The sequence below is a fragment of the Heliangelus exortis genome, chromosome 26 (genome assembly GCF_036169615.1).
Source record: "Heliangelus exortis chromosome 26, bHelExo1.hap1, whole genome shotgun sequence".
NCBI classification, from domain to species: Eukaryota; Metazoa; Chordata; class Aves; order Apodiformes; family Trochilidae; genus Heliangelus; species Heliangelus exortis.
In genome coordinates this window covers 923543-944651 of record NC_092447.1, presented here as the reverse complement: position 1 = coordinate 944651, position 21109 = coordinate 923543, and the positions used below count along the sequence as shown (strand labels likewise).

Below are 21109 nucleotides of genomic sequence, written 5' to 3'. Positions count from 1 at the left end.
TCCCATGTCTCTTCCCATCTTCCCATGCCACTTCTCTTTTTTTCCCATTTTTTTTACCTTTTACTCCCCCCATCATCTCATGGCTCTTCCTTCTCCTTCTTCCCCATCTTCCCATATCTTCTCTTTTTTTTTCTCTTTTTTTTACCTTCTACTCCTCCCATTATCTCATGGCTCTTCCTTCTCCTTCTTCCTCATCTTCACATATCTTCTTTTTCTCTCCTTTTTTCTCTCCTTTTTTCTCTCCTTTTTTCTCTCCTTTTTTCTCTCCTTTTTTCTCTCCTTTTTTCTCTCCTTTTTTCTCTCCTTTTTTCTCTCCTTTTTTCTCTCCTTTTTTCTCTCCTTTTTTCTCTCCTTTTTTCTCTCCTTTTTTCTCTCCTTTTTTCTCTCCTTTTTTCTCTCCTTTTTTCTCTCCTTTTTTCTCTCCTTTTTTCTCTCCTTTTTTCTCTCCTTTTTTCTCTCCTTTTTTCTCTCCTTTTTTCTCTCCTTTTTTCTCTCCTTTTTTCTCTCCTTTTTTCTCTCCTTTTTTCTCTCCTTTTTTCTCTCCTTTTTTCTCTCCTTTTTTCTCTCCTTTTTTCTCTCCTTTTTTCTCTCCTTTTTTCTCTCCTTTTTTCTCTCCTTTTTTCTCTCCTTTTTTCTCTCCTTTTTTCTCTCCTTTTTTCTCTCCTTTTTTCTCTCCTTTTTTCTCTCCTTTTTTCTCTCCTTTTTTCTCTCCTTTTTTCTCTCCTTTTTTCTCTCCTTTTTTCTCTCCTTTTTTCTCTCCTTTTTTCTCTCCTTTTTTCTCTCCTTTTTTCTCTCCTTTTTTCTCTCCTTTTTTCTCTCCTTTTTTCTCTCCTTTTTTCTCTCCTTTTTTCTCTCCTTTTTTCTCTCCTTTTTTCTCTCCTTTTTTCTCTCCTTTTTTCTCTCCTTTTTTCTCTCCTTCTTTCTCTCCTTCTTTCTCTCCTTCTTTCTCTCCTTTTTTCTCTCCTTCTTTCTCTCCTTCTACTCCTCCCATCATCTCATGACCCTTCACTTCTCCTTCCCCATCTTCCCATGTCTTCTCTTTTTTTTTTCTCATTTTTTTTACCTTCTACTCCCCCCATCTTCTCGTGGCTCTTCCTTCTGCTTCTTCCCCATCTTCCCATGTCTTTCCTCTTTTTCTTTCCCATTTTTTTACCTTCTGCTCCTCCCATCATCTCATGGCTCTTCCTTCTTCTTCCTCATCTTCCCATATCTTCTTTTTTTTCTCTTTCTTTTTCTCCTTCTTTTTCTCCTTTTTTTCTCTTTCTTTTTCTCCTTCTTTTTCTCCTTCTTTTTCTCCTTCTTTTTCTCCTTCTTTTTCTGCCTCTTTTTCTGCCTCTTTTTCTGCCTCTTTTTCTGCCTCTTTTTCTGCCTCTTTTTCTGCCTCTTTTTCTCCCTCTTTTTCTGCCTCTTTTTCTCCCTCTTTTTCTCCCTCTTTTTCTCCCTCTTTTTCTCCCTCTTTTTCTCCCTCTTTTTCTCCCTCTTTTTCTCCCTCTTTTTCTCCCTCTTTTTCTCCCTCTTTTTCTCCCTCTTTTTCTCCCTCTTTTTCTCCCTCTTTTTCTCCCTCTTTTTCTCCCTCTTTTTCTCCCTCTTTTTCCCCCTCTTTTTCCCCCTCTTTTTCCCCCTCTTTTTCCCCCTCTTTTTCCCCCTCTTTTTCCCCCTCTTTTTCCCCCTCTTTTTCCCCCTCTTTTTCCCCCTCTTTTTCCCCCTCTTTTTCCCCCTCTTTTTCCCCCTCTTTTTCCCCCTCTTTTTCCCCCTCTTTTTCCCCCTCTTTTTCCCCCTCTTTTTCCCCCTCTTTTTCCCCCTCTTTTTCCCCCTCTTTTTCTCCCTCTTTTTCTCCCTCTTTTTCTCCCTCTTTTTCCCCCTCTTTTTCCCCATTTCTTTTACCTTCTACTCCACCCATCATCTCATGACTCTTCCCTTCTTCTTCCCTATCTTTCCTCTTTTTCTTTCCCATTCTTGTTTCTCTTCATTTCTCCTGTCTTCCCATATCTCCTCCTTTTCCCATTGCCTTCCTTTCACTCCCCCATTTTCCCCTTCTCATTTTAATCTTCCCTGGTTGCTTCCCTTCTCCTTTCCCATTCTTCCCTCTTCCTCCCATACCTTTAATTTCTACATCTTTCTTTCTATTTCTCTTCCTTTTGTTCTGTCAACTCCCCTTTCCATGTCTCTTGCTTCCCCCTTTATTCTGTTAGATCCACAAAGACTTGAATGGAAGCAATCTGTTCAAATTGGGAAAAATCTATGCAAATCTCCTCAGATCTGTCCAAGATAAGGCAGAACTGATCTATTGAAATGTATTCTCAAATATATTAAATTATATTAGAATGGCAAAATCTCCTCAGACCCATTCAAATCTACCCAAGATCATGCAGAGCCTATTCAGATCTGGCATGAGCTGGTGACCTGTTTTAAAATATACTACTTTCTATTAGAATAGCTTAGAATCTGGCAAAATCTATGCAAATGTATTTGAATCAATTAAAATCTAACCAGAATGGGGCAGAATCTGAGAGTCTACTTCGATCTTGTGTAAACTATTGAAGTGTATTCCAAGATATTCACTGCCAGAAGAATTTGGCAGAATCCAGCCACAGCTGGCATGGTGCTTATGCAACAGGGCCAAACCCAGTGTAACTGCCAGGCAGCTGAATGATGCCAGCCCAGTCAATTCAAATATATATTAATAAAGTCAACTATAAGCTGATATATTCTGCCATAGTCTTTATATACGTACTGATAATGCTAAATTTAAATCAGAGCCTGCATACACTTGAAAAACAGGGCCAAACCTGGCACAATCAATTAAATATATTCAAGTGTATTCATATATTCTGCCAGGCTCATTAATATTTAGCTGTATTCTAACGTGGCCAAATTTAAAGCAAGCCTGGCACAGCCTTACACAATCAGGTCAGATCTTTGCAGTCAGGATCTGCACTACAGTCTGGCAGATTTGGCAGGACACGCAGATTTTGCCAGATTTTAATCACAGCTGCTGTGTTTTTGCACAACAGGATCAGAGCCGACACAATTACCAGCCAGCTCAGTGGTGCCTGCACAATCAATTCAAATATATTCAAATAAATGTTGCTGTATTCTGCCCGACTCATGAATATTTAGCTGTATTTAAATAGTGCCAGATTCAAAGCAAGCGTGGCACAGCATTGCATAAGCAGGGCCAAATCTGGCACGGGCAAAATCTACTGCTCTGAGTGTGACAAAATCCAGCACAGAACTGCAACATCAAGCAGAAATGTGGCAAGAGAGGAAAGCAGCCAAACGACTGAACAATGTGGCAAAATCTGGCACGAGTGGGAGCCAGGTGCTGGCACAACCAAGTCAATGCATATTAATGACTGTAAATACACATTTATGCAAATATATTCAGGCACAAGCAGATGAATGCTAATTCACGTAAATGAGCTCTCCCTGCCAACTTTCTCCAGCTTGTCACAAGTGCATTAATGCATGCAAACATAGGCAAATATATGCAGATTAGTTAGGTGGGGGGGAAGAAACGAGTTGGGTTTATTTTTGTGCCATAATAACCACACACACACACACACACACACAAAAACTTGCACAACAGAGGCAAATCTGGCACAGTTTCTGAGCCAGTGGTGTGGTGCTGGCACAACCAGGTCTTTGTATGCACTCAAGCATATGCAAATACATGCAAATATATTCAAATATATTCAAATACATTCAAATGAATGCGTGGTGAGTTTGGCGACTCGGATTGGTATAAGAACCAAACCCCTAAACAACTGTATAAGAGAGACAGAATTGCCAAGCACTTGGTTCTAGCACAGCCATGTACCCACAAGTTAATGTATGCAAATATATGCAGATATATGCAAATGTATTCAAATACATTCATATTTCTGGGAGGTGTGGCGACTTGTTTTGGTTTGATGCCCCCTACACTGTTGCATAACAGTGGCAATTCTGCTACAATCAGCGAGCAAGGGGCAACTGTTTCACCAAGCATTAATGTATGCAAATATATGCTAATTTATTCAAATACATTCAAATTAATTTAAATGAGCGTGGGGGGGGTTGATGCTTCGTTGTGGCATAACATACCCCACACTTTTGCACGACAGTGGCAAATCTGACATTTTTTCTGGTGATGGCACAACCAATCTTTAATGCATGCAGATATATGCAAATATATTCAAATATATTCAAATTTATTTAAATTTATTCTAATGAGTCTGTGGTGAGTGTGGTGACACGTGTTGGTACCATACGCCTCCCACACTTTTGCATAACAGTGGCGAATTTGGCATAATTTGTGGTGATGGCACAACCAAGCTTTAATGTATGTAAACGTCTGTAAATATATGCAAATATATTCAAATTTATTTAAATTTATTCTAATGAGTCTGTGGGAGTGTGGTGACTCGTTTTTTCCTCATACGCCCCCCCACACTTTTTGCATAACAGTGGCGAATTTGGCATAATTTTTGGTCATGGCACAACCAAGCTTTAATGCATGCAGATATATGCAAATATATGCAAATTTATTTAAATATATTCTAATGAGTCTGTGGGGATCATGGTGACACGTGTTGGCATCATACACCCCCCACACTTTTGCATAACAGTGGCAAATCTGGCACAATCAGTGGCGATGGCACAACCAAGCCTTAATGTATGCAGATGCATGCAAATATATGCAGTATATTCAAATATGTAAACGAGGAACGCCAAAATTCCCAGATCTTTATTGTTATACCCTGCAGATTCATGCAGATTTATGTAAATTCATGCAGATTTATGCAAATGCATGCAGAGATGTGTGCAGGTAAAGAGAAACAGGCAATTTTGGCAACTCTGGTATAAGATACTCCACACTTTTGCATAAGAGTGGCAAACCCCACCAAATTCTCAGGATTGGTGTGGATTTATGTATTTATATGTATGCAAATTTATGTAGATATATGCAAATTTATGCGGGTTGCTTTGGGGGTTAATCTTTTTTTTTTTTTTTTACCATTTTACCACTTTTCTGTCTTAACCCCACCACCGGTTTGCCCAATTTCTGAGCTAGCTTTGTAGTCCCAACACAAGCAAGTGTATGTATGATAATATATTCTAATATATTATATTATATATTCTAATATATTCTGATTTATTCTGCCAAGATTCATGATTATTCATAGGCATGATAATGTGCCATATGCAGAGCAAGCCAAGCTGACACAATTTGGTAGAAAGTGGCTCAATGTGTCACAATATTACTAATTTATCTACACCTTGCCCTGTCCCACCCAAAATTTTGCAAACCGGTAACAATTCCAATCTTAACCTCTCTCTTTTGTAATCTATTTAATTCTATTCAGATCTCAATTTTGTTCAATTAGGGCAGAATCTAACAGTCTATTCTGAGCTTTTTTTCAATGTGTCAGGATTATGCAAACATATTCAAATATATTCAATTACATAAGAATCTGCAACCAGTCAGCAAAATCTATTCGGATTTGACCAGGTTTTATTTATTTGTAGTATTTATTATCTATGTTCTTATTTCAGGAATACATATATATAATTTATAATATAAATATATAATTTATAATATAAATATAATATATAATATAATATATAATTTATAATATATAATTATTATATGTTATATATATTACATATTGTATATAATATATATGTTATATAATATATATGTTATATATTATATATTATATATTATGTATATTATACATTATGTATATTATGTATTATATAATTATATATATTATATATAATATAACATAATATAAATATTATATATATAATATATATAATATATTATATAATATATAATATATAATATATATTATATATAATTATTATATATTACTTTATTATCTATATTATATATGTTATATAATTGTATAATTATATGTATTACATAATTATATGTTGTATAATTGTTATATATATATAAATATATATTATAATTCTGTTATATATTTTTAAATTTATATTATTTTTTCCAACCAGGTTGTCTTGGGCACCTCATATCTCGTATCTCCTCACCTTCCTCTCCTTCCTCTCACAGGTGACTACTGCAACCTCCCGCTCTACGTCAAGTCCGACGCCTTCTTCCGCAAGGCCGACGCGCACGAGGCCTGCCCGGTGGTGCCTCCGCGCGAGGCTTCCATCCGCAACCTTGCCCGCGCTTACCACGCCGGCGGCCGCCACCTGACGCTGGAGCCCGGTTCCAAGCCCCTGGGCCTTCCTCCCCCGGCCTCCGCCGCAACCACCTTACCTCAGAGGACTCTCCCCATGCCCGGCCCCGCCGGCACCGCTGCGGCGCCCTCCGCCAACGCCGCCCCGGCCAACCCCGCCGCCGCCGCCGCCCCCGAGGTCGCGGGTGCCGGGGAGGCGCGAGTGCCCCCGCACTCCAAAGTGGGGGGCTCCAGGGACTCGCTCCTAGAAATGAGCACATCGGGCGTGGGGCGGTCTCAAAAACAGGGCGCCGGAGCCTACTCCAAGTCCTACACGCTGGTGTAGGGCGGCAGCGGAGCCCACCCGCCACGGACGCTGCTCGTTTCCCTGCGCCATTTCTATTTAATTAACAAACTTGTACATAACGGACTCTTTTGTATAAATGAAGCTATTTTCTTCTTCTCCGAACAGAAAAAGAAACCAGGGCACAAAAGAATTTGATGTTACAGATTTAAAAATATAATATATATGTAAGCATATATATATATATTTCACATCATTTTGAAAGGGGCACAAGGAAAGACTCAGCGACTTTTTTTTTTTTTTTTTCTTTTTTTTTTTTTTTTTCTCTTTTTTCCTCCCTGATCTTGTTGGTGGTTTTGAAAAGGAACGTCTCCAAGACATTGCATGCTGTTTTACTGTTCTGAAAACAACAGGAGTTGCTTCAATTTGCAAATGCTTATGTGTTAATACCTTTTTCTATGAAAAAAAACCCAGCGCTGTGTGCAATAAAGGTTATGTTTATACGCGGGCGTTGTCGAGTGAGCCGGGCAGCAGCAGGGAAGACCCCAAACCCATCCCACAGCCACCACCTGATGCAGCAGCCCCAGGACACAGGGGACCTTCCAGCTGCCTTCCTTACCTGTGCCCCTGCACCACAGAGCCAAGAATACCCAAGGATATTTTTATTATTAACAGAGCTGTTGGTTACCCAAACTGCACCTTCCAGAGGAGGTTCTGGTACCATTTGAGCCCTAAGTCACTACACTTCCATTTCACTGCTGTCTGTAATTTCTAAGGTAGTGTTTTTATCACTTCCCTATGCATGCTCCAGCTCTTCTTTCCTAGGTTTGGGTTTTGTTATTTTTTTTTTTTTTTTTAATGCACAACCCAAACCACATGCAAACACAGGGATTGGTGTTCGTGGGGACATTACCTGTGATTTCCATGCCTGGCTTGCAGTTCCCAATGTTTTCAAATATGTAAGGGGTGAGTGTCAGGGAGATGGAGTTAGGCTTTTCTCAGTGGTGACCAGTGATAGGACAAGGGGTAATGGGTGTAAATTGGAGCAGAGGAGGTTCAAGTTGAATATCAGAAAAAATTTTTTTACTGTAAGGGTGACAGAGCCCTGGAACAGGCTGCCCAGGGGGGTTGTGGAGTCTCCTTCACTGGAGACATTCAAACCCCACCTGGACACGTTCCTAGGGGATGTACTCTAGGGGGCCCTGCTCTGGCAGGGGGGGTTGGACTAGATGATCTTTCCAGGTCCCTTCCAACCCCTAGGATTCTATGATTCTATGATTCCCTTACCTGCCTGCCTTGTCACCCTGCTCAGCAGATCCTCCAGTGCCATCTGGTTGTGCCTCCTTAACCCAGTGGAGCTGAGAGTGCCTTGGCAACAGCCTGGCAGCTGCTCACGCCTGAGGCTCAGGAAACAAGCTGCTACCACAATTTCTTGTGTCTATTTTTTATCAATTTGGGCAATGGTTCTGTAACACTCAGAGCCATCCTGGGTGGAGAGGAGTACACTTACCACAAAGGCTGCAGGAAAGGAGTCAGGGATCGTGTTCCAAGTGCCAGGGTTGATTTTTTTTTTTTCCACCCACCAACACCTTATTTGCCTGCAAAGCATTCCTTAGAGACAGAGCATCATGCTTTTGGTGACCAGAGCCATGCCAGAACACAGAAAATGGACTTTCTCTGCCTGAATCACAGCTTGAGTAGCTCTGCCACTGCCAGCTGGTTCCTGTGTGCCAGGCAAGAGGAGCTGGGTCTAATGTGCTGAGAATCCATGTGAAGAGCAAGGAGGCAGCCTCCAACTGCATTCTGCTGCTTCTCCAGCACTTAATTTGCATTTGGGCTTTTTAATATAAATCCCTCTATGCATGAGTTCTCTTCCTGATTCAGTTTAAAAAGGTTTTTGGACACAAAACCCTGGTGAGCTTCCAATGGAGCACACAGAGTGCATGGACTTTGTGCAGCGTTTGTACCAGGACCATGAGCAAGGCAACAAACACTGAGGAGCCTGTCATGCAGCTCTCAGAGAGCCTCTGTGAAGCAGAGCAAGCTTTCTTACCTTAAAACAGGTTATCAAAAGACAGCAGTGATGGACACCACAGCCTGCATCAACTCATCCCCAAAATCAGCTCAGTCTTACCCTGGTTGGTGTTGCCTTCAACCCAGTCAGGCCAGTCCTGCCTCTCCCCGAGCTCAGTGGAAGGTGCTGACAAGAGAGCTGGCACTGCTGAAGCCTTTTTCTAAGGATTTCAGAAACAGTTCAGTGCATGTTAGACTTCAAAAATATTACATGGGACAGGTGCTAAACAAAGCCAAGTGCCCACCACCACCTCATGCAGCACCTCAGAAACACCAATCCCAGACTTTAAATAGAAGAGGCAAGAAAAGGCAAGAGTGTTCTGAGCCGGGAGAGTAAGTGGATTAGTAAGATAAAAAGAGGAACAGATTAACACCGATTAAAACATCTTTATTGTAATTGGCTAGTACAGATTTCCTTCTACATCTTAGCAAGAATTTTCCACCCTCCCTTCCCCAGAACTTACCAGCCCTGGCTTTGTGTAGTTCAGGATGCTCCAAATTTCCATCTCCCAGGCACAGGACCCTGGCATCCCCCAGCTCCCAGTGCCCACTGCCCCTCCCCACAGCAGCAGCCTCCCCCCATGGCAGCTAAGCAGGGCTCAGAGGAAGGAGGCCAGGTCAAGCCAAATGCTGCTTTCAACAGCAAATGGGGAAAAAAGAAAACCCATTGGGCTCATAAATCCAAAGAGAAATCCACCCCCTCCCTGCTCACTGCAAACCTCCCTCCATTTCTCTGCTGGCCCAGAGCTCAGGGCTCTCATGTTCCCTCTTCCTCAACACCTCTGCACCCTCCAAAAGCCAGCACTGGGAAAGGGCTGCAGAAACCTTGGGGTGCTGCCCCTGCCAGGCTGGGAGCAGCAGGGACACTGCCCCAAGGGCTGTCTGCAGAAGGAGCCCAACTCACCAAGATGGGTCAGGACCAAGAGGGTCTGCAGACTGCTCTGAGCAGTGACCAACACCCGTGGAGTGGGAGGATTTACAGCTGTGTGTGCCAGGAGCTACAGACCAGGGAGCAGGGGCACCACCACCACGGCCACAAAGCCCAGGGACAGGACATACAACACGGAGGGACAGCACAGGGCACAGGTGGCCAAGGTGTCTACTTCTTCTCCTGCTTCTGCTGCTGGTATCTCCTGAAGTGGGTCTGGATGGTGAGGGCTGCCTTCTCAGAAGGGTCACTGAAGAACCTGCTCTCACTGCTGGCATCGGGGCTCACGTTGCCTGGGATGAGAACAAAGCATAGCAGGGAGCTCATCCCATGAGCAGGACAGGGCTCTGCTCACCTCCCGGAGTCCAGGCTGACCCCCACGTGCCCACAGACAGGGGGACATCAGGACATTACAGAGGTGAAAGAGGCTGGAGAGGCCACGGCATGAAACCACGGCTCTGCCAGCTCCCAGGGAGCATCCCCAGGGCAGAGGGAGCAGGAGGCACAGCCAGGCACAGGCTCCCTGGCAGCCTGAGCCCTCTGTTTACACAGCTTCCCTCCCCAAAGGCCTCAGCTTCCCCACGTTTAATCACCAAGTATGATACTCACTTACTTTCACACACACAAATAAGATTAGAAAAGAAGCCCGGCACTGTACAGCAATAAAGCTCTCACACTGACAAATGGGAGCCCTCCCCACCCCACGCTTAATGTGGCATTAGGGAAGTATTGTGAAATTCAACAGGAGCTGAATCAAAGCACTCAGCAGCACTCCTGTAAGCGACTGTGTCACTGCTAAGCACCCCCCGAGCAGCCATCAGAAATCCTGGTGCCAGATGCTGCTGGATAAACTCTCCACTGTCACCTGAACCCATTCCCATTCACATCCTAAAAGAAATTGCAAAAAAAAAACCCCACAAAGAGTCCTGGTGGGGAATTGTCTCCCTCCTGCCCTGCTTAACAAGGTGCAAGATCACCCATAAGCCCTGCTTGACAAAAAAACCCAACACAGAGGCTGGGAAGCCATTGAGGCACATCCTGGGTGTGTTTGCACCCTGTCCACTCTGCCTTGGCCAGCAGCACCCAGCCTGGCCCTGTGCTGTCCCACTGGAGCATCCATCCACCTCCCAGAGCATCCCTCCAACCCCCGGAGCATCTCTCCATCCCCTGTTATCCAACTGCCACCTGGCTGCACTGATAATAGCAGAGCTCAAATCCTCTTTGCTGAGCACTTGATGACAGCTGAGAGGCAGAGCCTGGGAGGTAAGAGCCAGGAGCTTTTCTGTTGTTCCACCATGAGTTTCCCCAAGTCCTCAGGCAGGGCTGCCTGCTCCACACTCACCTTTCTCTCCAGAAATTGAGTAGACGCTGTTGTGCCGAGAGCTCCTGCCTCTCTAGAAAGGAAGAGAACAAAACCACAACAGAATTAGTTCTGTATCACACCAAGGTGGCCAGAACAGTCCCTTTCAGGCTGGCTGGGAGTCTGTAGGGGATCAGCCAGCCTCACTGAGCTTTCCACTATCCACTCCTTTTGGAAACTTCCAGATACTCCCCATTGTTCCCTAGATGAGCAGTACAGAGCACTGACTGATTCATTCACATTTGTGAGAAGTCCTCCAAGGAGAAGCAGAAAAGAGCTGTGTTTCACAAGTCAGATCTGAGGTGTGCTGGTAGCACCTTAGGGCAACCACTGGCCCAGGCTGCCTTTCACACCACCTCCAGCACCTGCCCTGACACTGTCACACCTGGGATGCCAAGTCTGCCTTTCAAGGGAAAGACCCCAACCTGTCCCCCCTTGCCCGAGCCTTCTCCTCCCTTTGGGTCTCAGCCCCATGCTGCTCCCCCCTCCCCAGGCCCACAGCACCCCAAGGAGCCCCCCCTCACCTCGCTGTCCCGGCTGCTGCGGCGGCTCTGGCTCACACACTGGATCTGCCAGGGCAGGGGCTGGTACACCAGGTAGGGCAGGGGCTCCTCATGGAACAGGCTGCTCCCCAGCTGGACACACAGGTTTGCAATGGGTCAGAGGACAGGAGAGAAGCAGAAGGAGCTGCTGCTCCATACACATCCCCGGTGATCCCAGCCCAGCCCAGACATTGCCACTTGCTTTCTGCTCCCCAACAGAGAACAGCCCTAGACAGGAGGGTTTTCTTTCCTCCCTACCCCAAAGAGCTCCAAGCCTCAATGTGAACCTGGCAGCACATCTGGCCAGGAGCTGGGCAGTCCCAGCCTGTAAGAACAACCAAACCCACACTCCCCCCCAACCTGCCCTAGTGAGATAACCCCCACACTTCTAGAAACACAATGGAAAGAAATAAATCCTCCCTGCTGCCAGGCCAGCCCAGACTCACCTGTCCAAAAGCTCTCACCACAAAGAACAGGGCTGTCATCAGGGTGCCCAGCATGGCTGGGGGCTCTGAGGGGTTCCCGGGAAGTCCAAGCTGTGCAGCAATGCCAGGCAGTCTCCCAGCAGCCAGGGACTGCAGACCCCCCCTTCACTGGGCAGAGGCCAAGTCCCTTAATGAGCTTAGGGCTGGTGTTCATCTTGGCAGAGTAATCATGTGCTGTCCTTTTGCTCTCCTAATCGCCCGGTGTCTCCAACACAAGCTGTACTGACATTCCAGAAAAAGCCAATCCTCTTCTCCAGGGATGTAGGCAGGGGGTGCACAGATACACAGGCACCCCCTGACCCACCAGCATTGCTCCTCAGCCCAGGGATGCTGATCAGCAGGGACCCAGCAGGCTCAGAGGGGACTCAGATGTCTCCAAGCCACCCTTTGCTCATGCACAGAGCTGCCTCAGGAATGGGGTGAGGGATCTGACCCGTGGGGTGCCAGCAGAGACCTCCCTGCTCCAGTAGTTTCCATCACAGCTCTCCAGAGGGCAGACACACGAGTGCAGACCATGTACAGCAAGAACTGTCACCCCGTGTCCCCACACCCACACCCACCTACCCCTTCCAGCAGCCCACTTTGACACAGCCCAAGCTGCCAGAAAGCAGCAGCCAAGCACTGTTCCCTTCCAGTGCAACCCAGTTCTCCCCATTTCCCTGGGAGAACTCCCCCTTGCTCCACCAAGGACCCCAGCACCTTCACCCAGCCCAAAGGCTCCTGGCTGGGCTGGCCTTGGGCTGCCCCTGCACACAACCCCTCCACCAGCCTAGACACAGCCATGGTAGGAGCTGGAATGACAGTTTTATGAAAAGGATGGGATGTGAACTTGTGAAAAGCTGTCCTGCTGGCTGAAAGCCCCATAATGGCTTTTGTAGGTTTGTCTTTTAGCTTTCTCCATGCCCCTGCATTTGCTACCCTGGACAGGTAGAATAATGGCAATAAAACCACAGTGAGCTGAAGTGGTCTTGGAAATCACCAGAAATGACCTTGACAACACAAAACATGAAACAGCCCAGAGACAAGTGCAGGGAAGATGTGAAAGGTAAGTACAAGCTGGATCTCTAGGGCTACAACAGAACATCTCAACAAGAAAAAAAAAAGTGGAGTTACAAACATCACCATTGTACAAAACAGGCTCGTGTTGATTTAATTTGTGTACAAAACCAGATACAGCTGCTCCAGCAGCTTTTAATAGGAAAAAGGAACATCTTTCAAACCAAGTTATTGCTAGGAAAACAGGCATTTCTCCACACCACTAGCACACATGTCTTTGGATTAACACAGCCTGGACTCAGCTGACAGCCCATCAGTGGGATGGTACCCACTGGCACTGGATGGTACCCACCCACCAGAAGGACCCCCCCTGCACTTTGTTAGCAAGCAGGTAGGAGAACAAGGACCTGGCCAAGCTGTCCTGGGACAAAAGCTGGCCAAGTAATTAAAAACAGTCTATGAAAATCAGCCAAAAAAATACATACAAGACATTCTTAATGAGTTTTTAAATTACATTCATCAAAAATATAGTTATATTTCCATGTAAACATTCCCCAGTGCTGTGCCAGCACGCAACCCCCGAGCAGCAGAGTGGGAGGAGGCTCAGCTCTGCTCTGCTCTGCTGCACCCCATCAGCCCCAGCCAGGAACACCAACAGCAGGAGAACCAGCAGCTCCACCAGCACCATCCCTCTCCAGAGAGAGCGGCTTTGAAGCTGCCTTCTCACAGATGGGAGCCCTTGCAACACAGACTTCTGCATCAGACAAAGTGGCAAATGGTTCAGCATTTTTAAAAGCATAAAATATTTAAAGTCAGCTTGGAGGAAACACTGACAAAGACAACCAAATCCCACACTTCCCACTCAGCAGCACCAAAGCCCAACTCGTCCCTGCTGGGTGCAGCGGCACCATCTGCCCCCTCCCAGCTCCATGCTGACAGGTTCTGGATGAGCCTCTCCCCAGGAGCTCCCCTGCAGCCCCCCGGGGAGCAAAGCATCAGCTGAGCTCAGAGCTGTGTCCCCCAAAACCTCAGCCACTTTTCCAGCCCATTCCATGGCCCCAGAGAGCTGCTGTCCCCCCCCAGGGGTGGAGCTGAGGGCTCGGGTCTGTCCCCCAGCCCCACAGTGTGCATGGAGACCCCAGCTGTGAGCTGTGCTCTGCTCCCTGTCCCCAGGTCACAGGGGAGGCAGGTGGGGCTTTGTCTCACACTTGGCTGCATTCCTCAGCATCACCACCTCGGGCTCTCCCCACCCCTGCTCCCTGCTGCCATTGGAGCATCTCTAACATGAAGAGCTGCCACCAGCACAGCTGCACAGCCCAGCCAGCACGTCACAGGAGGGGGCAGGCACAGCTTTTCTAAAATACCTGCCCCAAAAAGCCACCCTGGTTCAGATCCTGTGCCTTCCACCCCAAAACAGAGAAATGTTCCCCAGCAGTCAGAACCTGCTGTTCCTCCACTCTGGACAGGACAACTGCATGGCACCATCTGCACCAGCTGTACACCACCAACTATCTGCTGGGCACTTCTGCACCTCCAGCTCTTTGCCAAGGGATCTATAAGCAGATCAGCAGCAGGCACTCATCCAGAACCTTTGTGCAGAACCGTGTTCAGCTCCAGAACAGGCCCTCAGGGAGCAGGTGGCTCCAATTTCTTCAAGGAAAGTGGGTCTACATAGGAGAGTTCAACTGTGTGAATCACACCATTTGTAATATGAAAAATAAAGCGTGAGATAAAGGTACACGAGGTATTTTCTAAAAGTAATGTTGAACAAACACAATGTAAAAAATCAAAACACTTTTAAAAGTGATATTGAAGACTGTGACCTCAAATGAGCTGTTCAGAACAGGCTTGGCTGAGTCACCTTTGTCTCATCACTCATTTTTTGTGTTACAAATGGTGCAGCTGAACCTCTCGTAGCCACACGGTTCCTTGCAGCAACGGGAGCCCCATGAGCTGAGCTGCTGCTCCCCAAGGGGCACAATTCTGCTCAAAGCTGCTGAACCAATGCCACCTGCCAACCCCTGTCCTGCAGAGTCAGTGGTGTACAAGTGTCCAGCAGAGAGCTGGCAGTGTTGGCCAACAGCAAGCTGGCAAACAAAGAATTGCCCGAGACCTTCCCCAGGTCTGTTCCCCAGCTCCCACATCTGGTCACCCTCCCCTGCTTGTGCTCAACTTGTGGATGACATGTCCAGCCTGCACTCGAGCTCTTGCTGATGGGCATCAGCACAGGCTCATTCCCTGGCACATTTCCTCTAGCAAAGCCTCAGCTGGATCCATGTCCTCCTCCTTGACCAGTTACTCAAAGCTCTCCGTGATTCACAGCCCTGGCTCACCATTGCTAGAATACTAATGAGAGAACTGTTGATTTATTGCAGCCCTGATATTTCACCACTGGATTAAACAGTCTATAAAGCATATTTGGACACATTACAGGATTAGAAGAATCCACCTGGGAAGTTCACTTCCCCCTTCCTCTGCTCTCTTGTAAAGAGAGTTCCTTTCAAGGGCGCAGCAAAGATGGGGCAGATCACTGAAACCCAGCACGATGCCAGGGGGACCACGAGCCCCAGACACCACCTCTCCAGAGCCCAGTCCCACCTTTTAGTAATGATAGACTTTAATTTGTCTGTTTTCATCCAATCCTAGCTGAAGCAGGCTGGAGCTGCGGGCTGGGGGCTTCTCTGGACCAGGGAAGAGAGGTCTGGCAGATGGGTGAAGGAAAATCCTGTTTTCCAGAGGGATGAGCAGGCAGGAGCAGGATGGAAGGCAGAGCAGGTAGTGGGGAGGAGCCTGCTGGGCACACTGCCTGTACTGAGCCTGCTGCATCCAACTCAAAGGGAATTAAAGGGCAAATAAAGCCCAATGGGGCTGCAGCTGTGGCACCAAAGGCCCCCTGCAAGACTCAGCCCTCTCCATTCTGCACTCCTTGGTTAATTTTTTTAAACTTCTCACATGACTGGCTCCAGCTGCCAGAGCAGCAGCATTAGGATCATCACAGCACAAATGGGAAAGGAAAGAGCCTTTCTCAGTCAAGTTTTCAGCTCAAAGAGGAGCAAGCAGCTGACTGCTGCTCTAACTGCTGAACACCCTTTCCCTTTGTGGAACTGGACACGAGAAGAGAGGCTGAGGCTCCCAAATTGCTGTTCAGCACTGGAGTGCTCCTGACTCACTCACCTCCTGCTGCCTCCTCCTCCCTGCTGCAGGCTGCTGGAGTGCCATTAAAGACCAGGCTCAGGCAAAGGATACACTTGTGAATCCCTCTTGAAGTCTTCCAGCCATTTCTTGTTGGTCTCAATCATTCCTTGAATATTCATCTTGTCTGAGTCACGGCTGTGGAACGGGGTGTGCTGGAACAGCCGCACTTGCTCACTATTGCATGAGAGACAGAGCAAGTGGGAAAGAGAGGTCCAGGCAGAACCAATCCCAGAGAAGACAAAGAAAATGCTGGGCTGCCTCAGAAAGAGCCAGGGCTAACAAAGAAGCAACCTCCCCTTGGCTCCCAGTCCTTGGGCCCTGCTCCTGGCATGAGGAGCTTCACAAGGCAATAAGTAACTAGCAGTGCCTCACTTGTCTGCTTAATAATGCCCAACTTCTGGCTTTGTTGCTTCCTTGTTGTATGAGATGTGACCTACAAACTATCCCGGAGAAAAAAGAGCAATAAAACCACAATGAAACAACAGCTCAAGGGAAAAGACCCTTACCTTGCAGGTATGTATCCCAGTTTGCTGTCCAGAGGCTTGGAACTTCCACTGAACGATGGGAGCCCACCTGCAAAACAGGCATTAAATGCAGCCCCCCAGATCCACCACCTTTATTGCTGGGTGCATTTCCTGTCCTGTGCTACAATTTGCTGCTCCTATGAGTAGGAACCAGCCACCGAGGCCACAGGGGTGGTGTGAGCCCTAGCCACAGCCTCCAGCCAAGCAAGGGCTGACTCCTCTTCTGCTCCCTTCTCTCCAAAGGGAGATGAGTGGATCAGCCATGTGCTGAACCTCCTGGAAGGAGGAAGCCTTTTGCTCATTTTTTCTCTCATTAGCACGCTCCCCATCAGCAGCTCCAGCCTCCCCACCACCAGCAGGGTGTGAAACCCCAAGCTGCAGGCAAGCAGGCAGATGGGTGACACCCAGGAGACTTACTGGGGAAATACTTGCGCCATTTCTCAGCCAGGATGCTGTCCACAGACTGTCCTGCTGCCAGGGGGTGGCTGGAGCTCAGCCCACTGCTCCTGGCCCACGGCTCCAACAGGGACACCCCAGTGGGAGCAGGTGGGATGCTGCCTGCCCCCAGCCCTGCCAGGGAGGCGTAGGTGGAGAGAGGGACACCACTGCAGGGCATCGAGGTGAAGAGTGGAGATTGGTGACTGCTGAGAGAGTCCAGGATGCCAAGGACCCCGTTCAGCTCACTGGTGATCCGCTGCAGAGAGCCCTTCAAGGACTGGACCTTGTCTGGCTGTGGGACAGGCTGGAGATCAGCTCTCAAATCGACTGGAAGAAGAAAGAGGGGGAAAAGGGATCACTGGGAAGGCCAGGGAGGTGCTGCCTGCCCCCTGTGTGAGCTGACCAGCTCCAGTGCTGACTGCCCAAGGGAGGACAACCAGAGGGACACCAGAGAGGCAAGAGGGAAAGCCAGACCTAAAGCATCCTCCAGGGGCACAGCCTGAGGGCAGACAGACACTCACATTTAGGCAGATGGAGATTTAGACTGGAGGTGCTGTTTGTGTCCTCGGAGCTGCTGAGATCAAAAGTCACCACCTTCCTGAAGACAGCACTCTTCAGGGAATCTTCATCTGAAAGCTGGGCAGAAGAAGGCCACAGCCATGTCAATGTGCCCTTCTGGGCACAAGCCAGAGTGTTTTGTGTTTTAAATAAGCCTCAGAGCTCTTGCAAGGTTTGGGTTCTCTGAGAGCCAAGGACAAGTGCTTGGCCAAAGGTCTCGTGCCTGGGCATCTGCTGCTGCCCTGCCCAAGGCCACAGGGTCACAGGCAGAGCTGGGCAGATTCCAAGGTTTGCTGTGGTTGGGAAGTAGCCTCAATCTGAGCTCCCAGGAGGTGACCTGCACTTGTTTTCTCAAGGCTCAAACCATGTGGCTTTTTCCAGCTGCTTTCCGTGCCCACTCTGCAGCCACATGCTTAACTGAGAGCCCAGATGTCACCAGCAGAGGGAAGACACAGCATTTGCCATCTTGACCAAGATGCACAGTTAATAAAACAGCTAACAAGACACCTAACCATCCTGAAGTGAGGCTTTAGCTCATCTCCTGAGACACTGCAGCACATTGGGATTAATGCCCACTCCTTTCTGACCCAAACAAGCTTGCCAAGCCTGTGCTCCCAGAAGGCTTTCTCCGTCCCAGTCCATTCCACCAGCAGCTCTGCCTGGGGAGCTGCCATGGAGCCCAGCCCAGGACCTGTGGGCAGGGTGGGAGTGTGGCCACCCTGGTGGTTACCTCCTCCAGCAGTGAGGACTCCAGCTGGCTGAGCTTCTCTTCTTTCTTCTTCAGCAGCACATGTCCTTTCCGCATAGCTGACTTCATCTTGTCCAACTGCTTGGCTTCCTGCAGTGGGTCAGGGCAGAGCCAAGGAGGGGAATTAAACAGGAATGACAGGAAAAAATCCACCTTAGAGGTCAGGGTGCCTTTTGTTATCTCACTGCTACTCTGCAGGGGAAACCACTCTGCTGGAGCAGGGCTGCTCCCAAGCCTTGGAGTGCATGGGAGGTGCAGAGGGCAGAGCACATGCCCCACAGTGAGTTCACCCCAAAGCAAAGGAGGTTTCACTGCATCTGCACTGTGCTGCTCCTCAACAGCTCTTGGCCTTTCTGGAGTCCTAAACCTAACCCTTAGGGCCAGCCTGAGAGGGGAAAGCCTCTAACCTTCGTGTTATGATGAGGAAGACACAAACAGGGCCCAATGCTGTGTATCTCTCATTACAAACATGCAAGACTGAGCAGCCCGAGACCCCACCCCAGGGCTGCAGACCCCTCTGTGCAGGGCCAGCACCCAGGGGCTCACCTCTTCCAGGTTCTTGCGCACACCCTCCAGGAGCTGGGAGCTGTCAGGGTCCTGCACCACCTCCTCTGCTTTCTGCATGTCCTGGTGCCACTGCTGCTCTGCAGATTTCAGCACCGCCTTCCTCTTCCTCAGGGAGCGGGTCTGGCGTGCCAGGAACTCCTTGGCATTCCTCAGGGAGATCCCTTCAGCAGAGATGAAGCTCCTGACCCTACACCAAAGAGACAGGGAATGGTCCTGGCTCCAGCCTGCCAGCCCCAGGCAGCACCCTCCCCAGAAACGGATCGGCACCACGAGGTGTGTAAACCCAAACCCAGATGTTTCCTTGTGGAACCAAAGCAAAAGGATTCCCCCAGGGTGGATGGTACACAGGTACTCACTGATCAGCCTGCAGCTTGCTGTCCTCCTGGATTGGAGCAGGCAGGGAAGTGGGCTCTCGGGATGAGTGCTGAGGAGTTGAAATGTGGAAGAAAAAAAAAAAAAAACTATGTATGGGCAACGGAGCCCCAGGACCCCCAGAATCTCATTAGGGGCAAAAAATCCAGAATGATATCACCATGGTGGTGCCCAGATCCCAGACCAGAGGCAGGGATTTCTGTCTTGGGATTTCTGTGACTTTTTCTAAAAGTAACAAAGACATTTCCACCCCTGACTCAAGCCCTGCTTCTGACTCTGAGGGTACTCAAGTACCCAACACTCTTTCCCCCTGTATAGACAGAAATCAACAAATGCTACAGAATATATTGGTGTCCCCTAGCAAAGAAAAAGGCATCATTGCATCTCAGATGAGTTCAGACAGAAGGGACCAAAGCTGGGACTTGCAAGGGAGTTGAATTACAAGGCAGACACCTTTCCAGTCTGCTTTACTCACGGCTTCAGGAGTTTCTTTCAGGTCTTCAATGTGGAGCTCAGCTTTCCTTCTCAGAGATTCCACACTTTCTTCTGCCTCCAATTCTTTCAAAGCCTCCTGCCTGCTCCTGACAGCTGCCTCCTGCTCACTGCCCCAGGAAAAGCCAACAGAGGCAGCACTTGATTAGAGCAGGATCCTCTGCAGTGGTGTCCACACTGACCTCCAGTGTCCAGGAAGGAAAGGGCCACAGATGGACCTGACACCACCAGCCTCAGGTGAGAGGCCAAACACAACCCCTGGCTGGGCAGGGAACCATTGTCTCATGACCCTCCCCAGCTCAGCTGCCTCAGGAAAAACTTTTCTTTGCATTTCCATGCCCCCCCACAAAGCCCCTTATTAACCTTAAGGCAAATGTGGGGAAAAGAAAAAATAACCTGACAAGCAAAGGGACAAATTTCCACAGTGAGTTACTAATGGAGCTGGAAACAGAGGTGAGGACCTCCATGCCCTCATCATGCATCAAACCCACCATCAGGATTCTGATGGAATATGGTCCAACACACAAGAAGCTCCGAGGTATGGGAGAGGTCCATGTTTCTGTTAGAGCACAGGGTAAATGTCTTGCACCAGAGGGAATTTTTCATGCACGCACCTGATGCGTTTCTGCAGCCTCTGGCTTCGGGTCTGCAATAATTCCACCTGGGCCTCCAGCTCAGCCTTCTGGTCCTGGAGCTCTTCAAGAGACCTCCGCAGCTGTCGGATGGACTCCAGGAGGCTGGCATGCTCCTTCCTGTTCTCCTCCAGGCGGACTTGAGAAGCTAAAGCAGCTTCCTAAAAGAAAGAAATGACAATAAATCCCTCTCAGCAGATTCCCCAACACCCAAATGAAAGCACACAACACGCAGGAGACTTGCTGCCTGCACAGCTCACAGCACACACACACACACCCTGAAGAACAGCACTGTCTCTTTTTGGGAAACAGCTGGGAGCTGAGCAAACTCCCAGCAGGATGGCACTCCAGGCTGAGCCAGGGAGGGATTTTCAGACTCAAAATTTAGGAGCAACAGTTTGCTCTTTGAAACCCATGGTTCAGAGTGCTGCCTCCTCCCCACACAGCATTCCCCAGTAACGCATACACGTACATCTCTTTCCAGCTCAGTCCGTCTGTCCTCCTCCAGCAGCTGCTGCCTCTTCTGCCTCAGAGACTCCTCCTGTGTGCAGGAGCAGTGAGGTGAGCATGGGACTGAGGGGATGCTGGCACCCAGCAGCAAGCAGAGCACAGAGCTCAGGTCCAAGTCCCAGGAGTCAGGATTTTTGCCAGTTTTGCTTTATTCCTGCCCCCCCTCCCAGTCAAGGTGCCCTCTGCTGAGCCCTGCTCTGACTCATGACATGAGT

The 21109-nt window shown here is 48.3% G+C and overlaps 2 protein-coding genes across 4 annotated transcripts in view; one reads left to right on the top strand and one right to left on the bottom strand.

Moving 5' to 3' along the window:
- The window catches only part of DSCAML1 (DS cell adhesion molecule like 1), a 79122-nt gene extending 72145 nt beyond the window's left edge, over positions 1-6977 (top strand). For all 3 annotated transcript variants that reach the window (XM_071769105.1, XM_071769104.1, XM_071769106.1), the window contains one exon: positions 6062-6977. In XM_071769105.1, coding sequence (XP_071625206.1) covers positions 6062-6516 — 455 coding nt within the window. In that variant the 3' untranslated portion in view covers positions 6517-6977. The remainder of the gene's footprint in view (positions 1-6061) is intronic.
- Positions 6978-8914: 1937 nt separating this feature from the next.
- CEP164 (centrosomal protein 164) overlaps positions 8915-21109 on the bottom strand; it is a 31421-nt gene continuing 19226 nt past the window's right edge. The window contains exons 22-35 of the mRNA XM_071769058.1: positions 20857-20925; positions 20367-20545; positions 19736-19862; positions 19245-19312; positions 18868-19075; positions 18304-18411; positions 17537-17651; positions 16995-17342; positions 16560-16626; positions 16105-16227; positions 11824-15559; positions 11360-11470; positions 10818-10869; positions 8915-9768 (exon numbers count right to left, since the gene is read on the bottom strand). Of these exons, the coding sequence (XP_071625159.1) occupies positions 15460-15559; positions 16105-16227; positions 16560-16626; positions 16995-17342; positions 17537-17651; positions 18304-18411; positions 18868-19075; positions 19245-19312; positions 19736-19862; positions 20367-20545; positions 20857-20925 (1512 nt within the window). The 3' untranslated portion in view covers positions 8915-9768; positions 10818-10869; positions 11360-11470; positions 11824-15459. The remainder of the gene's footprint in view (positions 9769-10817; positions 10870-11359; positions 11471-11823; positions 15560-16104; positions 16228-16559; positions 16627-16994; positions 17343-17536; positions 17652-18303; positions 18412-18867; positions 19076-19244; positions 19313-19735; positions 19863-20366; positions 20546-20856; positions 20926-21109) is intronic.